Here is a 20,088-nt window from a genome sequence, read left to right as displayed (position 1 = left end):
GTGGAATGCAGCATTACTTGCTCGCAATGACTTTTAGCCATCAGCGATAGACAATGACATTGTCCATCTGCACTGTCCAGCTTTTCAGAGTTGCCCCAGAGCCCTTTGAGTTTGCATATAGTTTAAACAGGTCTGTCAATGATGCTGTTTCATTGTGCCTGCACTCTATTCTACAACTAGATGTTTATGGTACAAGGTAATTTATTCATCATTATGGTGATGATAATGTTGTCAGCATCTTCACATCAACATTTCCACTTCAGGTAAACACTGTCCACCCACTTTGACCAAGTGTAAGCACCAAGCCTCAATGTTATAAATACAAAGTCCCTCTCTTCTCGTCCCGTTGTATTTTCGCACTCTGTCGGCTCAGAACACGGTCTGCCCATCGAGTGTAACAGCTTGATGCGAGATGTTGTGATGGAGACAGTTCTCTCTGGATTAGCATGGCTCTTATTTTGACTCTCCGGAGGATGGTCAAAAGACACTGCGGGCCATGATGGTCTCAAAGTCCGCTGCTCTTAATTCAAAACATCTGCATTATTCTCCAATGGCAATACGTGTTTCAGCAATAAAGCAGAAAAAATAACAGTTAAATAAAACATTGTATTATTTGGAGGAGTCACCGACCGCTGCATCTTAATGCAATGTGGTCTATCCAGCAATGGTTTGGTGCAGTTTTATCAAGCAGCAGTGGAGAGCATACCTTTGCAATAACTCTCTGGTTTGGAAATATGTTGCCTGAGGATGAGACAGTGAAACAGGGTGGTGCGAACTGTATTGAGAATCACTCACTGTCAATACATTGCTTTCAATCTTGTGTAAATCATAAGTTTTAGTTGTTTAGTTGTCAAAGGTTGTCAAACCTTGACTAAAAGAGACTAGATCATCATTACCTTGTTTCAAAATTACAGAACAGAATGGTCACAGAACAGTGGAAGGGTCTGGTATTTAAAACACAGACTAAAGATTATGCTGACATGCTAGATTAGCAAAACAAACAGACAGACTATAGAGAGGTGGACAGCTAGCACATCAGCTTATCATTACAGTTATTTGAAGCCACATGCACAAAATGTATAATCCGTAATTATACACTTGAACCCTACTAAACCAGCACAGACTCAAAAAGGGTTCCACCCCAACAATGTTTGAGTAATGAATACAATGTTAGTAAAAGATAATCCCATAATCAAATTTATATCCTCATAATATTCAGGGACGTCTGTATGCACATTCTCACTGGACATTGGACGTAATGCAAGAATAATTTAATATCCTTCTATTCACCAAACTCTTTGACCTAAACAAATATATTGTAAATCGTTCATTTCAGCCTGATGAATGTTGCCTATTGAATGATGAGGTGTGCGTGTGGGATATCATCATTAGCATAATAAGGCCCATGAAAGTAAGCCAGTAAGTCTGCCCTGTTCTGCTGGTTTGTGGGACAGATTAATTTACAAAATGTGACAAAAGTGTAAAACATTATCATACTACAGAGCTTCAAGTCCTGATGTCAAAAATCAGCAGACACATTCAGCAGAGTCAGTGTGGTTGTATACAAGGACCCAGAACTATTAATTCAACTGAAACATATATTTTTACAGCTGTCAACAACGTGCCATCGAAGCAGAGCAGTACTTTGACAGACATGAAAATGGAATGATTTAGCAGGATATGTCAAAGACATCTTTCGAAAGCAAAGTGGCCCATGACTAGGTGACAGAGTTATTAGATGAGGCAGTATTACAGCCTACAGCAGGTTATGTTACACTGTGAGGTGTTATAATAGTGAATGATTCTGGACAGATACCTGCAGAAAGACGTTTGCACTTGCTATGCTGAAATATGCCAATAAAAATATAGAATCTTAAAACCGCAATGGTGCTTGTTTAAAGGTGTGTTCACTATAGGTGTGAGTCTTCACTGGCCTCATGATTCATTTCGATTAAGATTCAGCTGTCAATGATTTGAATGCCAAAGGATTCTTGATGTATCGTGATGCATCTCAATGTATCTCAATTACTGCACATGGCTACTTTTTCATCATTTAAATTTCCTTTTTTTATTAAGAAAGTCCTTAATAATCAGATTACAACAGTATATAATATAAAAGCTGCATATTTTCAATATCAATATCTGTGACCCACCATAGTATATAAACATCACAAAATCAAACATAAAAAAATCCCCACATTACATGTGGCGAAATGTACCAAAAAATATTATTTTCACACAGCAGCTCTAAGACAGACCGCTTATGGGTGCCCTGATAACTGAACTGGTCCTCAGCAGTGGCCCGGGTTCAAATCCAGCCCCCTGCAGGCCCCCAGGCCTGACCCTGAGTCTGTATACCTAAAATCCTTTGGCATATGAAAAATTATGTTTTATTGGAATGGAATGGAATTACAGCACTATTAAAGGGCACACTGACAGGTCATGTCTCACAAGTACAGTGCAAAAACCACCACAATATATGACAGGCTGTGCAGGCCATTATTCACTCAAGGCTTCTCACGTACATCATTTCTCCTCTCACACACATACTGTACATGTGTTTCATCTCTGGTACATAGTATGTGTATCTATTTTCAAATTCATGTACTCACTTTGATATACTAATTAATATTATTAAGACATACATATGTATATGTACATATTTTTGAGAATGAGAATTAATGAAAATTTGAAGTTTATACGAGTCAGAATATGTGCAACAGATGTATTTGAATGGACAATAACTGTATATGAGGCCTAGTCCACACATACATGGGAATTCTGGGAAACAGGGTTTTAGGACAAAAACAATGTCCAGATGAGCATTTTAGCATTGTTTTAGAAATACTCTCCATCTGTACAACACTACTCTCCATCACACAACTGAATATGCATATAACATATTCAGGTACACTGGGCATGTGTATGCCAGTGTAAACAGGAGGCAGATGGTAAATTATCCTCCTGGATAATGCTGTTTTTACTAAAACATTGTCAGCAGTCATTTTGTCCTTCTTTTCCATCATTGTATTATTGTCTGTTTGTCTTGCTAAATCTAGACAATATAACATCCATTCTGTCAATATTTCACATATTATACATTTGCCAACGATGCTACATAGACTGATAAGACCCAATCGGGAAGCGAACATGTGTGTCTATGTTTCATGTCATTTATAAAAAATCTCTGTTTCTGTCTGTCCAGACATAAACAGTGAAAATGGAGTTTCTTAATATCTTCACCCTGGAAGGAGTTTTACCAAAGGGTCCATTTTCAGTTACTTGTGCGTATGAGTGACCAAAGCACATAGAAAAAGCAACTTTTTAATTTATACACGTGTACGAGGGGACAGGGCCCAAGTGTCACAAAAGCCTTGTTTCCACTGAGCAGTCCAGTTTAGTTCCATTCGTTACACTTGGAATGGTTGTTTTTGACAATGGTTTCCAATGTCAAAAGTTGTGGATGGTACCAAAGAATCATTCCATACCGTCTTGTTTATTCATCACCCTTCTGTTAAGGTACATAGCACATGATTCAATACTAGAAATTGGATTTAAAATACAGAAGGCTACTGACTGGTCAGTCGGAAACAGCCAGAATCGTCTCATCCTCTGCACTCTGAAGTAGGATTTCATATCCTGCTTTTTCAAGAGTCTTAAGTCTCGCTGCCTGCAGCCTTTTCTTTTCTTTTCTAAAATTAGTTTCCTTGTTGTAATAAACAAGGAAACGTGTGTGCTGTGTGTAGAGATTGTGTGGTTGAGCAAGAGAGAGAGTGGAAGAGCATAAGGAGTAAGAAGTTGAGCAAAAGAGAGAGCAGCAGAAAAGAGATTGTGAATGTGAGCAGAGAAGAGGAAAACAAAGTTAGCAGTCTATCCTGTGTATGTTGTCATTTGGGCAGTAATGTACAGTAATGGTCACTGTGTGTCAGTTAATAAATGCAGCAGCCTATTATGAGTTAAGACCAATTTCCCTTGTGGTTTTCTACTTGTTGGAAAAATGAAAGTGGTTATCCCGGAGCTGGCTAGTAACAACCCCGCCAACATTTAAGGATACTGTTGGGTGAAATTGGATTCAAAGGGTATCATCCTGAAAATACTTCAGTGGAATTGCAGCTTAAATAATTCTGGTTTGCATGGCCCTCATCACAGGAGCACATGGTTTTTATGATTGAATAACCATTTTCATCTTGTTTTTTGTTTTCAGCTGCCAGAGAGAACCTGTGATGCTTTCTTGTGATTGAATGAACAGAACATGAATGACTAAAGCCATGAGAAGACAGGGGAACAATCAGGGAGCTCAGGTTGGAAAAAAACCCAAAAACATAATGACTTCACAGCTAGCTGAGGTGAGACACTTGGAGAAGATGTGTTATTCTCTGCCCATTGCTTATTTTTTTCAGTCACTAAAACCACTACTGTGTAACTGTCTTCTTGAAACAGGCATGCTTTGCCACCGGGCAATCTTTCAAATCTATAACTAGATCACATGACCTGCCTTTTTATCCTTGTGATCTACAACTGTACAATCAGGTATCATTTTATGTAAGTTAAAAACAATCATTATTTTGTGTGAACATCGTCATATGCTGAATATACTGTATGATGTAAGCTGTGAAATATCTTCATCATAGCTCCATATATAGAAGCCTACCCTATGGGTCATTCCATACCAACTCACCTAGGGCCTCCCAGTTGGATTTTCTACAAAAAATTAATGTCATTTTTCTATGCAGAACCAATTGACTTCAAGATGTGACAGAACTACATTAATACCACACAGAGCCAAAATTTGGTGAAAAGAAAGGGAAAACCACAGGAGATGTGAATTTTTGGAATGACAGAATTTTCATTCTGGCGAAAAATGACTTCCTGTTATTAATTTGATTACTGTAACCATTCAGCAACAAATATTTAAATGAAAAGATGTGCCAAGTTTCATTATGGTGGCTTGGATGTTAAGAACAAACTTCAACCCAATCCGGTGAATAATTCATAACTGATAAAGTATTTGGAGTACAGCTATAGGATGTTTCGAGGTCCCATTAATTTAATAGAAGTTTCGATATAAATTTCTTCAATAAAATTCATGATGTGAGCAGGAAAAAGTTCTGGATTTTGAGTGAGTTAGCATGGAATGACTCCTATAAAGGCAATTTTAAGTACTTGTTTATTATGGTGTATGTAATATGATACACTGTGTCTGGATGTATTCATAATTCATTCCTATTAAATATTTTTGTGACTCTTTTCAGCATATGCATTCCATGTCCAGCAACAGTGTATAGTTTGTGTGTGTACTTTTTTAATTTATACGGCGGTGGACAGGATCGATGGACTATCTTCTATCATTAATTAGTGTAAATGTAAGTTGTGTAAGAAGTACTGTATGGCCTTTTGCTCTGTGAGGTTATCTTTTTGTTTTTGAATTCTGAGAGAGAAATATGGACAACAAGATTTGGCATTCTTTAAATGTCACATTTAATGTTTTCACCATTATTTTCCAGATGGAACCTTGGGTAGACCTCACACTGTCCAAAATGACATCTGTCAAGTGGATACCTAGTCCTTAACTTAGATTTGCAGTGCTTGAACGCAGAGTTTAATAGATACATCTATGTACTGTATATACTGCAAGTTTTATTCAAATAACAATGCATCTGATTAAAACATCAAATATACAAACATTGTTTAGAACAGCAAACTATATGAATTCCAAATAGTTCAGTAGTTGCTGAGTTGTGGTTAGTCTTTTACATAAATTTGTCAGTTACTACTCTAAAACTTTGCAAAATGATCATCATTTGATCCAAGTACTTCATTCCAACACAAAATAAAACAGATAGGAGACTATACTACTATTTCTACAGAAAGAGTTTATACTGGCAATGGGGTGGGAGAGTGACGGCTTATACAACTGCTGGCTGTTCATTCCTGAGAAAGCTCCTAATCAATTTCCAATAGACACCCACAGCATTTCTCTTTTCTATTATCTCTTTTTGTTCAGAATAGTCCTTGTTTAATGGGTAAGTGATAATCTCATAAATAACACACATTGTTGGTGTGCAGTTATTTTTCATAATGGGTTGGATTGTATTATCCCTTGTAAAACTATGGCCCATGACAGAAATCAAATGAAGGGCTGCCCATGTTATCACAGAAATGGAGTTACTTCCAGGTGATTATATACTTTGGGCAGACTACAGTGCTGAGAGAGCTCAATACACTGAAACTTGTATCGGAAAACACCCATAACATTTTGACGACATATACACCAAATAGAAAAAAAACCCAAAAGAAACACAAAACACAACAAATAAATAAAACAAAGGAAAATTAAGAAACAAATTCACCAGTTTCACCAAAAATTCCCCAGAAGAAAACAGAAGCAAATGAGGAAACACAAATTCTGTTGTTGTCTACGATCGAAGTGAGAACATCATAGACATTTCCAGGGGACACTACAAACTGCACTACAACACAGTAGCTATTAGTAAAGGGCTTGTATTCACATTCTAGCAGAGAAAAACACTATGCTCGGTGCAGGATTGAATTTAAAAGCTAAGATTTCAACTGCCAAATATTGTCAGTTTGGTCTCAATGTGATCATGATTTGTTATTGAATAGCTACAGTAGGAAATAAATTGAGCCAGAACAGTGACTGAACTTTGGCATCAAAAATACAATTTGGTACTGATGACAAAACCTGAACTTAAAAAGGAAAGATTAGCATTGGAAAAGTGAGTGTTTGGTCCCGCCAAAAACTTGTATTGGAATCGAAACAAGTATAGGCACTGTAAAATGTTCCACTGAAAAATATAAAAGACATTATTTATAAGTTAATTTAATATAGGTATTTTTTCTGTTCTGATTTGTTTATCAATGACAATCTTCAGATTCCCCCCCTTCGTTCTGTCCTTTTTCAGGGACAGTTTTCTTTTTTATGCAGTCAGTTTTTTTTTTCAGTGTCAATACTTGTTTCAAAGCCAATCTTTCCTTTTTTAGTTAAAAAAAAAACAATTAATGTATAAACTTATTAAAAAATTCAAAGATGTTATATTACTCCATCAAGAAGTATTTTTTCTTTTCAAATACTTGTTTTTCCATGGCTACAATGTTACATTTGGTGGTTTTATTTTATAGGTACATATTTGCACTGTGTTGACTTCAAGGTTTTCTATGTCTGTGATACCTAAAGAGACTGTTTTCATTGGGTTGAGGGAATTTGATTTTTAACTTTTAAACTAATAACTTAAAAAGTACTTGCAGTACAGCCATAGGATTTTCCAAGGCCCCGTGAATTTAATAGTAAAAGTTTTTACATGACATGAACTAGGAGGGCCTCAGTGAGTTGGTATGGAATGATCTACATCAGATCGGGTTCTCGATTAGGTAATATCAGGAACCATTAATGAAACTCTTTTTGAACTCTTATCTCTACTTGTGCTTTTTAAAAAAAATAGTAAACCATTTTTCACATTTCAATATTTTAAGCCAAACACAAACAGATCTAAATTGAATGTGTTTTAGGTATTTAAAATTTGAGTTACTTGTCAAGAGCTAAAGAGAGTGGACATTATTTGAATTCAATATGTAGATTCAATACGAACTGTCATTTGTTTAAATGCTATTTAACCACAACTGTCTAGTACAGCCTTCAAAAACCATATAAAATACTTGTCTTGTTCTTAAAAGCCTGGCAAAAGGTCAAAAGAAGAAGACAGCATGTTATGTGAACTTTGATAATTTACTTTGCATCAAATCGAGTCCTTGCTACTGAGCTTTGAACACAGCCACTGTAGTGTAAGTAGTGACTCTCCCGCCCCCTATGATCCTATCCTATTAATGAGTAAAAATTGACTAACAGTCTGGGAACCCTTGGCTATTGGTAGGACTTTGTAATACAAACATCTGGTGAGTCAAAAATCCAGTTGAATGCTTTGCACTTATAATGCAAGGAAAGGTCTACAGGAGGGTTTGGAGGGCGTGGCAATATATTTTATCATTTCAGTATAAAAGCTTGAATAGACATTCAAGTGTTTTCAATTCATCCCCACGTGATATCAGAAACTCATGGGAGGTAAACAAAGCCATATTATTGAGCTCAAGAGGTAGAGACCAACACGGTGATGCTTTATATACATATTCACACAGTGCTGCTGTGATTAAATAATTAACAACAAAAACAAAGAAAGGCTTCTCCTTTGATATATCTACAACTCTGCTGTACACACAAAATACAGTTACCATGACAGTGAATCATTATAGGATGTGTTGTCCTCTAAAGATCCTAGTTGCAGGGTAAAAATCAAGAAAATATATACATTTTGTATGCAAGTTTTAAAAATAAAATTAACTTCACAGCCTTAGAAATGTGCAGGCTAATACAATTTCTATACAGTGGTATTGTTTTTAGGTTGGTGTCAGGATTTGCTTCTCTATTTAACATATATACATAATCAAACTCTGAGATGTGAGAATAATGCATGCCATAGGACACAAGAACAGGAATAGAAGACAATTCTAAAAATATATTAAATAATTTACTTCAAAGCTCTTTTTGTCTGGTGACAGTGTACATGTATGAGGTGGAGCAGGGCACACTTTAGCACTGGATTACCATTGAGAAAAAGCCATACCGATGAGACCATGCAATCTTTTTTTCCTCATTCATATGCTACTTGTTTCTATCCTATGGTGAGGTGCTTGAATCCATGATGAAAAAGTTGGTCATTAGTATGTGGTGATATATTCAAGTAGACAGAACAAAGAATTAACACCCTTAAATAACAATATTGCTGGTTTAACTGCTTCTTTACCATGGTAAGTTTTCTTTTGATTCAAAGAAGGATATGCAGAATATAGGCAGGCTCGCAGGGAAGACTGGATCTTGCCTGCAGTAAGTTTCCACAGCGACATTCTTTTTCTAAGGTTCTAGAGTATTTTTAGAGATTTCTTTACACCCCTGGTCTGATATTTAAAGTGTTGGCCCTCATCCCTGTCACTTATGAGAACAGCGTTTCCCCTAACCCTAACCCATTCCAAATTCAATAAGATTGGTTGTCCCATCAATGGATCCATCTGCTAACCATTTTTTAAATTTTCCTTTGAAAATATGGAAGCAGAAAAACTGAACCCATCACGTCATTATTGTCTTTTTTTCTCATACTGAACCCATTTACTAGTGTCTGTCTTTGTCATTGTGGGTGGGATGTAAGCATGTAATTTCAAGGGACAGTTTAGAAGATAACTGGAACAATTTTTGTTGCTGTTCACATCCAAATATGTGGTAAGATAACAATGCTAAAGTGTGGACGTATAACTGTGCCTGATTGTTCATTTGGTTCCCACGTGAATGCTGTTGTAAACAGTGTTGGGGTACCATATTAAAAAATAATGCGTTACTGTCATCACATTATATTTGTCTGTAAGCAGCATCACTGTTCCTAAATTCAGTAATCAAATTACAGTTACTAATCAAACAATTGTGTTGTTATTCACTGTACATAAGTTCTTCAATTATCTGTAAAATGGGCAGATGGATAAAAAATCATCAAAAGTGAGTGTTTAGTCCTTTTTTTATACCATTTAACATGATTTCTTCCATTAAAGTATCTTATCATCATCAAATGGTGTTAGGATGGCCAGTCTCTTATTTATATATTATTTTGTGGCAATTCATATTTATACTACGCAGTGTTAGAAAAGCCTACCACTTTTATATTGTTTTCTATATTGATTTTTTGTTTTGCTTTGAAGAGGTTATATCTTACTGATTTTTTTTTTTCGAAGTGAATGTGAAACATTACCTTTTGGAGGAACTACCCCAACACTGGTTGTAAGGCTGTGTCATAGTTGAGGACCAGAAAGGAAATATAGGGCGAAAGAGAGGGATAGATGCAACAAGGTTCCCCATCCAACTCAAAATGGAAACAAGGAATCAGTGTGGTAAATTAATGCGTCTTATGAGCCATGGAAACACAACAGCCCACAATTCAACTGTTGCGTCAAATGTTCTCATAAACAACAGGAAGGGTGGACAACTACGAAAATAAGACCCAGATTGTGAAAAACGTATTAAATTATTTTGTTCAGCGGTTTGACTGTGTTCAGTGATTTTTCTTTCATGAAACTTTGTCTCCATACTCTTTGGGGTAATATTTGCTCAGTTTGTCTGAGTGAGTCAATAGTTACTTTACTGACCAAGCAGTGAAATTAGGAGGCACAAAGTAGACAGCACACATTCCTTCATAGAAAACAACTATTCAGTTAGGTTGACAGGACTGTTTAGCAACAAACTAGTATTGAGCTGAATATTAGCTATAGAGGAGCTCGGGTTGGTCAAAGGAGGGGGCAGAGTAGCACTATACATTTTCCTGTTTGAGAACAGGGTGTATTATAAGGATAGCTTTAAGTCTTTGTTGGCGCTATTTCCTATTCACAGATTACATCTCAGATTAAATTGTTCACACACATGTTAATATGCAAGTGAGCAGTTAAACTCTCACCCTCAAGACCAAATGATCTCCACAACAAAACACTATTCATCTAAACCCCTAAAATTCATTTAGAAAGTAGTTTCCATTTAACAGTATGCTAATCTGCTGCACACTGTGAGCACTCAGTTTCATTATTCCATTATTTAGAACAAAAATAAAAGCCTTTTCAAGGGATACCTGACCCTTTTCACAACGACTGACTGAGAATGGTTTACATGTTGGGAAAGGTTCAACTTAATTACAAATATTGTGGAGCCTCATGTATAAACATTTGCATACAGTGATCATTGTAATCATGCGCAAAACAGCAGATACAGTACATACATACATTAACTTGTGCTAATACATGTACAGTATGTAAAACTTCACATATATCCAAACAGTAATTTCATTCCTGTACGCATCTCCTCTTTTTATGTTGCTGAACAATTGTGGATTTTCCTTCTTTGACAACAACCATAAATAATTGATTCGTCCAAGGCTGCAATGGGTAGGTGCCTCTTGCATGTCATTGTGCTGCCACCAATACAAATACAAGTCAAAAGTAATTCTGCACATTATTCATGATATTATACTGTTAATTTTTCTGCTTAAACATGAATCTTTCCATTTTGCCCACTAGGGGGCAGGAGAACTCCAAAACTGACAAACAAACAGAGCTGACTTTTTAAAGGGTACCTCCACCAATTTTACACATTACAGCAACATTGTTTAGAAACTGGCATTTTGTGAGATTTGGCACCCCCCACAGTTTCTGAGTGCAATACCACTGTCATAAACACAAGATCTGTCAGATCTAATCTAGGTGCAAACTACAAGCAGAACACATTATGTTATGTCTTGAAAACTTGTATATTGAAATAAACATGTATGTAACACTGTGATCCTACCCTCTCACTGAAGTTACAAGTGAAGGGGGGAGCGGAGTGGCTGAGACACCTTTTAACAAGACACTATATGATCAGAATTATTTTGAAGCCGTTACTTTTAGGTAGAAAAGTTACGTATTGTTTACATTACAGTGTGTTAACAGGTCTTGAGGAGTACTACTGCATATGTGGAAAAAAGTAGAAGAAAGCCTTCTGTGGCTCAGGAGGAGGCTGCATGTAATAAATTGCATTCAGTGATGTCACTCAGTGGCTAAGTTACATTGTGGGTAATGTAGGCATCAGGTGTTGATGGTGGGGATCCAGGAATAGCAAGATAGGGTGGATATTGTCACATTTTACTCGTATGACAGTCACTGGACATTTTTGCAAATTTCTCAGGGAATAAAACATGGATCTTGGTGAAGATCTGACGTATTTAGGCAGCTGCTATCTGTGACCAAGTACAATTTGATTCTCCTATTAAAGGAATGGAGCGGGCGTCCCATGTACAGAGGCTTCGTCCTCACTGCAGCTACCCTGGGTTCAAATTCTGGCCTGGGGCCCTTTGCTGCATGTCACCCACCCTCTCTCTCTCATCCTGTTTCCTGTCATCCCTCTGAAGCTGTCCTATCAATAAGGCCACAAAAATTATAATAATTAAAAAAATGTGGGTCTATAATATGTTTAAATATGTTCTCATAGAGGGGACTGTTGGACCTTGGCAGTGGTATGCACTCTATTGAGTGCCATACTAGTTTGTTTGCTAGACCAGTGGACTGATTTTTAAAACCTAAAGAAACTTACAGGCAGCTTCTTTTGGAGTCACAAAATGATTTTCACAGAAGTACTCCCTAAGACTTGTAAAAACACTTTAATGTTGAAAATTAGTGGAGTGACCCTTTAACTCCTTCTGAAGTGTTTCTGCGTTCTGAGCGTTTGCTAACACTGATGCGCTTCAGACAAATTGCCTGTCGGATCATCTAACCGCCCCAAACCGCCCACACACACAACATAGGGGACTGTGTCTGACAATTTTTGTAACTTAGTGTTATGACAACAAAAACATACCTAAGTATTGGGAGAGAGAAAAGGGAGGCAGTGTGATTCCGCCATCAAGACCAACTGTCGGACATGTGCAGACAGATAACATTTTAAAAATCCCAGAACTTGCCAATTTTGCACACAATCTTGTTTCAATCAATGTTTATGCATCATTTTTATACATGAGGCGCTTGATCTTTGGCAAGTGAATTGTTACAGAAGTAAAAAACAATAAATAAGTAAAAACGATGGCCAAATGTGCAAGGGAATATAGGGCGATACAGGGGACACAGTGGAAAATGTCTCTAATAACTTCTTTTTGTTCAAATATCAATGTGCTAAAGAGCATGTTCTTATGGGGAGCTTTCAGGTGGGAAAACGTTGAGCCTACCAACACAATTACAATCGATTGTCTGAATAAGAAGCAAAGCTGGATTTAGTTTACCAGTGCAGAGGTGAAGGTGGGCATATAATGCAGAGTGGCCTGATTGTATGGGAGAATACCCCAATTGTGATTCCAGTAATTTTAAAATAGACATCTTTTTAAAATTTGTATTAATATATATATAGCAAAACACAATGTACTTCATTAAGATGCAATAACTCTTAAATCTTATCTTCCAGGAAGTGACCAGATGGGTTTGTTTAAAACATTCTGATTTGGTCTGCAGAGCATTTGTCTCATTCATTTGCATACCAAACCCCTCTAATACACCCCATAAAGCAATCATCAGTGAACTTCTCTTCATTTGTTTCATATTTCAGCATACACACAGCAGACCTGTGAGTCCTGCTCTCCAGTGAAATGCTACGCAGATGAAAGAAGACGTCGAGACACGTTCTTGTTCCCAGTTTAGCAGCTTGTCAGTTGGGAAAGATGATGACACACAACAGCAGCTATTCCCACACCAGCGGAGATGGAGGCATTTCAGAGGGCTGAGCCACTGTGGAACTGTTCAAAAGGAGGCCAACAAGTGGGAGAAGTTAATATTAGCTATTAAGGTGAATCAGCTACAGACATTTCTTACTTGGTAAAGAGTTCCATGCTTATTTTTACCTCTTTGTTCAGCTTTATTTTCCTTGTTTTAGCAGCATGTCTAATTCTGTATTTCCTGTAAATTGTAGGAACTGTAACACTGAGAGCAATTTAAAACCAGAGTCAAATTCTTTTGTATATGCACAAATACTTGCCCAATAAAGCTGATTCTGATTCTCCATACATACTTATCGGACAATACAATTATTAGAATTGAATGACCTTAAAGTTTTAAGACTAGTAAGGTACAATTACTAATATACTACACAGATAGTGCACTTAGGAGATTATTACACTTCCCATGTTGGGAATTTTAAAAACTCTCATCCTTTTATTGATAGTAGTGTAACTGACTACATACTCTAGCTAGAAAGCAGACTACAGCAGCGAGTGGAATCCTTCATATCAGTTTTCTGCAAATTTGGAAACACATTTTTTTTTTTTTTTTTATCTTACCCAGATTCAGATAAGACTAACATCTATGGAATGTTTATGCAAAGGATATGTAGCTTGTTTAGCCTAGCTTAGTACAAGGAGTAGAAGCAGGTTAACTGCTAGCCTAGCTCGAGTCTTTAGGTTCACAATGTTACATACTGCTGTATTAAAGAGTCTCCTACCCACTACAGCGAGAACTGAAGCACAGAAAAGTTTTGATTAATTGTCCTTTGCATTTTTGCGTCAAAGGGAAAAAAGATCTTTATACCTGATAAAGCTTTTGAAAGCAGCTGATTGAGGATTAATGCAGAGTGGCACTCGACTCCCCTTTTGCTGTTCCAAAATAAACTGATGGATTATCTCTGTGAGGAAAAAACACAGACCAGCAGAGAAAGATCAGTAAAAAAAAAAATCTTAGTTTGATTTCTCACTTACTATAACCTAAAGTCATAGACATTGGCACAGAGAGGAGGAGAGAGACACAGCAGGTCAAGCTCCTCAGAGTGCAGCAGGCTAAGATGTTTCTGAGCTAAATGCAGCCAAATGTTCACATAAATGTCTTAACAAAAAAAAGAAACGTTTCATTGATGATAACCTAATTGCTTAACTTTTCTCTCTAATAATCAGTTTTCAGTCTGTATTTGGATTCATCTCTTCCAACTATCTCAGGATGTCAAGATTGAATGGATTATCTTTATTTTTGAAGGAAATTTGATGGAAATGTCCCAACAATGACAACAAAACTGTGTGTATTTTAACATTATTCCACCAGACTGCTTTATCAATAAGGGCTGGCTGTGGCTGTGACCTGATTTCAGACTTGTAAGTTGTAAGTTTTTACATGTTTTATGTTGTTTTACTGTTAATTTTGGAGGTAAGCCTGTTTAATTTTTCATTAGCATCATGCTTGGCTAAAGTGGCTATTCCCTGTCAGGGACAATGCAAGTCTTATTTGATACTGAGGGACAGTCAAGACAAACTGTGAACTTTAAGCCTCAATTTTAGCTAACTCAATTATGAGAGTAGTAAGTTGGAATAACACCTTGCAGTTAACTTGGTCACACAAAGACCATTACAATGCTGTAACATTAGTAGCCTGCTGGGCAGTGAGGGTGAGGCTTATACAGATCATAATCCTTGTCTAACATTTGCGATAATAATAATGATAATAATAATAATAATAATAATGCATTTTATTTAAAGGCGCCTTTCAAAGCATTCAAGGACACCACACAGCAACAACAGTACATCAAAAAGAAAATCAGGACCATTTTAGTGCAATGAAAGATAAATAAATAAATACATACGAAGATGGGATTACATAGTGCAATAATAGAGAATAGGCAAGGGTGTGATTGTATGATTAGTCTGAAACAGAGTAAGCCACTCGGAATAAGTATGTTTTCAGGCGGGATTTAAAGGTGGAGACAGTGTCAGAAGTGCAAATGTCTGGTGGGAGTTCCAAAAGCTGTGGGCACATCAGCTGAAAACTCTTGACCCTATGGTGGTTAGGTTGGCAGATGGGGCAAAGAGCTGGATGGTAGAAGAGGATCGGAGAGTGCGGGGAGGTGTGTGGATATGGATAAGTTCAGAGAGACATGGTGGTGCCAGGTTGTGAAGGATCTTGAAAGTGAGGAGTAGAATCTTAAAATCAATGCGGGATTTGATAGGCAGCCAATGGAGTTGCTGCAGGGCCGGAGTGATGTGTTCAGTAGAGGGAGTTCTGGTGATGATACGAGCAGCTGCGTTCTGGACCAGTTGGAGTTTATGGAGTGATTTCCGAGGTAGACCATGGAAGAGAGAGTTACAGTAGTCCAGATGTAATCAGGGTGTTTACGAGAATAGCAGTGCTGGTTGGTGTAAGTGAGGGACGGAGACGGTTGATGTTGCGTAGATGGAAGTATGCAGACCGGGTAACATTATTGCTGTGGGCTTCAAAGGTTAAGGTGCCGTCCAGGATGACACCCAGGCCCTTTACCTGAGGTGATGGTGGGACAGTGGAATTGTCGATGGACATGGAGAAGGGGTTGTGTTTTGCTAGGGTGGATCTGGTATCAATGAGGAGGAAATTTCCTGAGAATGTGTCCAGGGGCAGAAGATAAATAGTGAACAGGAGGGGACCAAGGGCAGACCCCATGGGGAACACCGCTGGAGACTGGGGAGGAGCCGGATCTTAGGTTCTTTAGTTGAAGAAATTGGGTGGCCAGTCTGTCTAGGAGGATGTCATGAGAAACGGTGTCAAAGGCTGCGCTGAGGTCGAGGAGAACCAGGATGGAGAGTAAACCAGAGTCGGATGCCATCAAGAGGTCATTTGTGATTTTCACCAGGGCTGTCTCAGTGCTGTGAAGGGGACGAAAGCCGGACTGAAATTGTTCAAAGAGGTTCTAGTGAGACAGATGCATATTTAGTTGAGCCGGACAGTTCTTTCAAGTATTTTGGAGAGAAATGGCAGGTTTGAGATTGGACGAAAGTTATTCAAATCATTGGGGTCTGCAGGATCTGCAGGTTTCTTGATAGTTGGAGTGATTGCAGCAGTCTTTAGTGACGAAGGAACAACACCAGAAGTCAGCGAGGAATGAATGATATCAGTTATGAGAGGACAAGGCAGGCAGGCAGCTTTTTACTAGGTAGGTAGGTAGGGGGTCTAGCTGGCAGGTGGATGATTTGGATTTAAGGATGAGTCCGGTTTTTTCAGAGACAGTTGGTAGTTTGAAGCTGGCAAGTGGAGAGCTGATGGAAAACGTGGGCAGAGAGTGCAGAGGGGATGTAGAGTGATTTGAAGCAGTCAATGTCTGGTGGATGTTTTCAATTTTGGCATTGAAGAAGGTCATGAATTTATTGCACTGTGTAGCTGTAAGTAAGTGAGGTGGTAGGGCATCAGGTGGTTTCAGGATATTGTTGATGGTTGAGAATAGGGCTCTAGTGTTCCCATCAGCTGTCCTGATTAAGGTTGAGTAGTATGTGGTTTTGGCAAGAAAGAGCATCCTTGTATTGGAGTATGTGATTATGGTACATTTCTTTGTGCACTGCTAGGCCGGTTTTGGTATAAAGGCGTTCCAGACGATGGCCTTTAGTTTTGAGCTGGCGTAGTGCTGGTGTAAACCAAGGAGCAGAGTGGGCAAAGGAAACAGATCTTGTTTTCAGAGGTGCAAGAGTATTAAGCAGTTGATGAAGTCCAATATTGTAGTGGGATACCAGTTCATCTGTGGTGGATAAGTTGTCTCTGCTGGGAAAGTCATCGATTCCATTAGAGAGGGCCGACAGGTCAATACTTTTGATGTTTCAAAATGTGATAGAAAGAGGCATGTTGGTCTTGGATAATCTTAGATTGATATTGAAGGATATTAGCTTGTGGTCTGAGACAGGCAAATCTGAGGCACAACAGTTTTGAGGGGTTACACCAGAACAGCAGATTAGTTCAAGAATGTGTCCTTTGGAGTGTGTCCGAAAGTCAATATATTGCTGTAGTCCAAAGCTGTCAAGGCAAGAAGTAAAGTCCTTTGTAAAAACACTGTTGATGCTATCCAAGTGGATATTAAAATCACCCAGCAATATTAAATTTGGGGACACAGAACATAAGGTTGTTAGGAAGGCAGAGAATTCCTGTAGGAAGGCGTTATTCGGCTTGGGTGGTCGATAAATAGTGGCCAGAATAGTAGGAGTTGGGCCCTTGATTTGCAGAGCAATGGACTCAAATGAGGGGTACACAGGCACTATAATGGAGGACACTTTCCATTTTTGATTGTATAATATCGCCAGGCCGCCCCCTCTGCCAGAGGTACGGGGTTGTGATGAGTAGACAAATCCAAGAGGAATAGTTTGATTAATGTGTGAAAAGTCATTAGGCTGCTGCCATGTCTCAGTCAAGCAAAAGAAATCAGACTTACGGTCATTCAGTAGATCTTGGAGTAGAGGTCCCTTGTTGATAAGTGAGCGGATGTTAAATAATCCAAAGGTTAGATTGCTGGTGTGAGGTTTGGTGTTAGCTAACCTGGTTGGATTAACAAGCACACTGTGATTGATAGTTCAACTACATCTGTGCGTGTGTATTGATTTGCGATGTGAAATAACAACAGGAATTGGAGTCCAGGTAATCACAGCAGTGGAAGTAGCTTTATGACAGCCAGTAGGAGACAGTGGACAATGGTAGGGGCGTTGGACCATGGAGAGTGTCAGTACCTGGGTTGGCTCCCAGGGTGAGCTTGTGGGAGACACAGTACTGTGTGCTGCCAGAGTAGGTGGAGAGGAAGAAGGCTTCAGGTGGGGGGCGTGGCAGGTCAGTAGTCAATCACGCGGAGCAGCGGTCTGGGCTGGATGTTGGCTGCTAATACTGTGCTACCGAGACTGTTCGGGTGAAGTCTGTCGGTCTGGAAGAGGGAAGGACGGTTCCAGAACAGGTTGAAGTTCTCGATAAAACCAATGTTGTGGATTCTGCAGGCGGACTGGAGCCAGGTGTCCAGACTGAGGATTCTGGAGAAACGGCCAGGTCCACGGCCGAGAGTTGGCAGAGGTCCGCTGAGCCAGACACTCTTTCCACAGCTGTTTAAGAAGCTGAAGAGGGCATTAAAGTCCTTTTTAGTCAGCTCCGACTGCCGACAAGCCGTGTCATTGGTTCCGACATGAACTAGAACCCGGTTAATGGATGGTGGGAGAGAGCACAGTAGGTCGGGGAGCTTATCAAGGATGACTGGCACCGTGGCTCCAGGAAAGCAGTGTGTGGCTGCGTTGAAAAAGCAAATCTTCCTAGTGATTGACTTTCCTATGATGAGAGTGGTAGGAGTGAAGAGGGGATGAGGAGAGGATGGCTGTGTGCTTTCAGTACTCTGTGTCTGAGCAGGGGAGTGCTTTGGCCGAGTAGTAGCTACGTATTTCGGTAGGCCGGCTTGGTGTGAGGAAGAGCACTGGAGCACCGCATTACAGCATCCCTCAGGATCCGGCACCGTGAGGAGGAGGTTTTGGACCTGGATGAGAGCTTCTGGTTCAGGCCCGGGCGAGGAAGGTTATCTGGATCAGCAGGCGTCGCCATCGGGTGGAGAGAAGCAGCAGGCGTCGTCATCGGGCGAAGAGGAGCAGCAGGCGCCGTCATCGGGCGATGAGGAGCCGCAGGGGAGTCATCTGGATGAGCAGGGTCGTCAGCCGACTGGGCTGCATAGCGGTTTGAGAGGTTCAGGCAGGGCGGAGAAGCAGACCCATCTGTGGACCTCTTTCGACCGCGGACCAAAACCTCGGTCCAAGGCAGCTGCTTGGGTGTTGAGCAGGAGGAGAGTTGTGGGCCAGCAGCTGGGTCCCAAACAACCGTGTCCCGGAGGATTGCACTAAGCGAAGCGATCTCTTTGGATTGTACGGACGCTACATCTATGAAGTTGGATAGCAGTGGCTCTTTCTTCTGGAGTTCATCGGGGAGCCGTCGGATATCGTCTTTGAGGTCAGAGATCTCTTTGTTTGCTTGCTGTAGGAGTTCATAGTCTACACCGGGCATGGTTAGCAATGTTGTTGTGGTTAGCTTAGCCGTGACGCTAACAAGCGACACTGGTCAGGCAGTTAGACTTTAGATCAGTCCAAAAAATCAGGTGGAAAAGAGTGTTCAGAGTATCAAATCAAATCAAATCAAATTTTATTTGTATAGCCCAAATTCACAAATCACAGTTTGCCTCAGAGGGCTTTACAATCTGTACAGAGACGACACCCTCTGTCCTTCGACCCTCGATTCGAGTGAGGAAAAACTTGCCCCCCCCAAAAAAAGCCCTTTTAACAGGGGAAAAAAATGCGGAAGAAACCTCAGGAAGAGCCACAGAGGAGGGATCCCTCTCCCAGGACGGACAGACGTGCAATAGATGTCGCATGTACAGAGCAGATCAACGAGATCACAATGTATACAATTATAATGGATGGTTGACAGGAATGAAAGTACATAAAGAAGTATTACAGCAATAATAATGAAATGCACATGGAAATGTGATTACTAGTGATAACAGTAGCAGTGGTTAACGGTAAGGATAGTATGTAGTAATGCATTACAATAATAGTAGTGGAACGTATGTAACAGAGATATGACTAATATTAGCAACAGTAGTGGTGGGTGTCAGGGAGGGCCATGGCAGTAGGTGCATCCACGATCAGGCAGGGCCATAGCAGTAGGCGCATCCACGATCCGGGCGCGGCCAGGATCCATGGGAGCCTGTAGGACTAGAAAGCACAAGGACTCCGGGGA

General features: G+C 39.5%; 2 protein-coding genes across 2 annotated transcripts in view; one reads left to right on the top strand and one right to left on the bottom strand.

Moving 5' to 3' along the window:
• The window catches only part of LOC311256225 (Na(+)/H(+) exchange regulatory cofactor NHE-RF3-like), a gene marked incomplete at its 5' end in the record, with an annotated part of 73,270 nt that extends 60,108 nt beyond the window's left edge, over positions 1–13,162 (top strand). The window contains one exon of the mRNA XM_084351081.1: positions 4,205–13,162. Within this exon, the coding sequence (XP_084207207.1) occupies positions 4,205–4,237 (33 nt within the window). The 3' untranslated portion in view covers positions 4,238–13,162. The remainder of the gene's footprint in view (positions 1–4,204) is intronic.
• Positions 13,163–13,217: 55 nt separating this feature from the next.
• Positions 13,218–20,088, bottom strand: part of nlk2 (nemo-like kinase, type 2) — a 75,527-nt gene continuing 68,656 nt past the window's right edge. The window contains exons 10-11 of the mRNA XM_084351682.1: positions 14,146–14,239; positions 13,218–13,358 (exon numbers count right to left, since the gene is read on the bottom strand). Coding sequence (XP_084207808.1) covers positions 13,304–13,358; positions 14,146–14,239 — 149 coding nt within the window. The 3' untranslated portion in view covers positions 13,218–13,303. The remainder of the gene's footprint in view (positions 13,359–14,145; positions 14,240–20,088) is intronic.

Source organism: Pagrus pagrus (genome assembly GCF_965226575.1).
Source record: "Pagrus pagrus genome assembly, chromosome: 4".
NCBI classification, from domain to species: Eukaryota; Metazoa; Chordata; class Actinopteri; order Spariformes; family Sparidae; genus Pagrus; species Pagrus pagrus.
The sequence above is the reverse complement of the archived record's forward strand: the minus strand, read 5'-3'. Positions and strand labels throughout refer to the sequence as shown.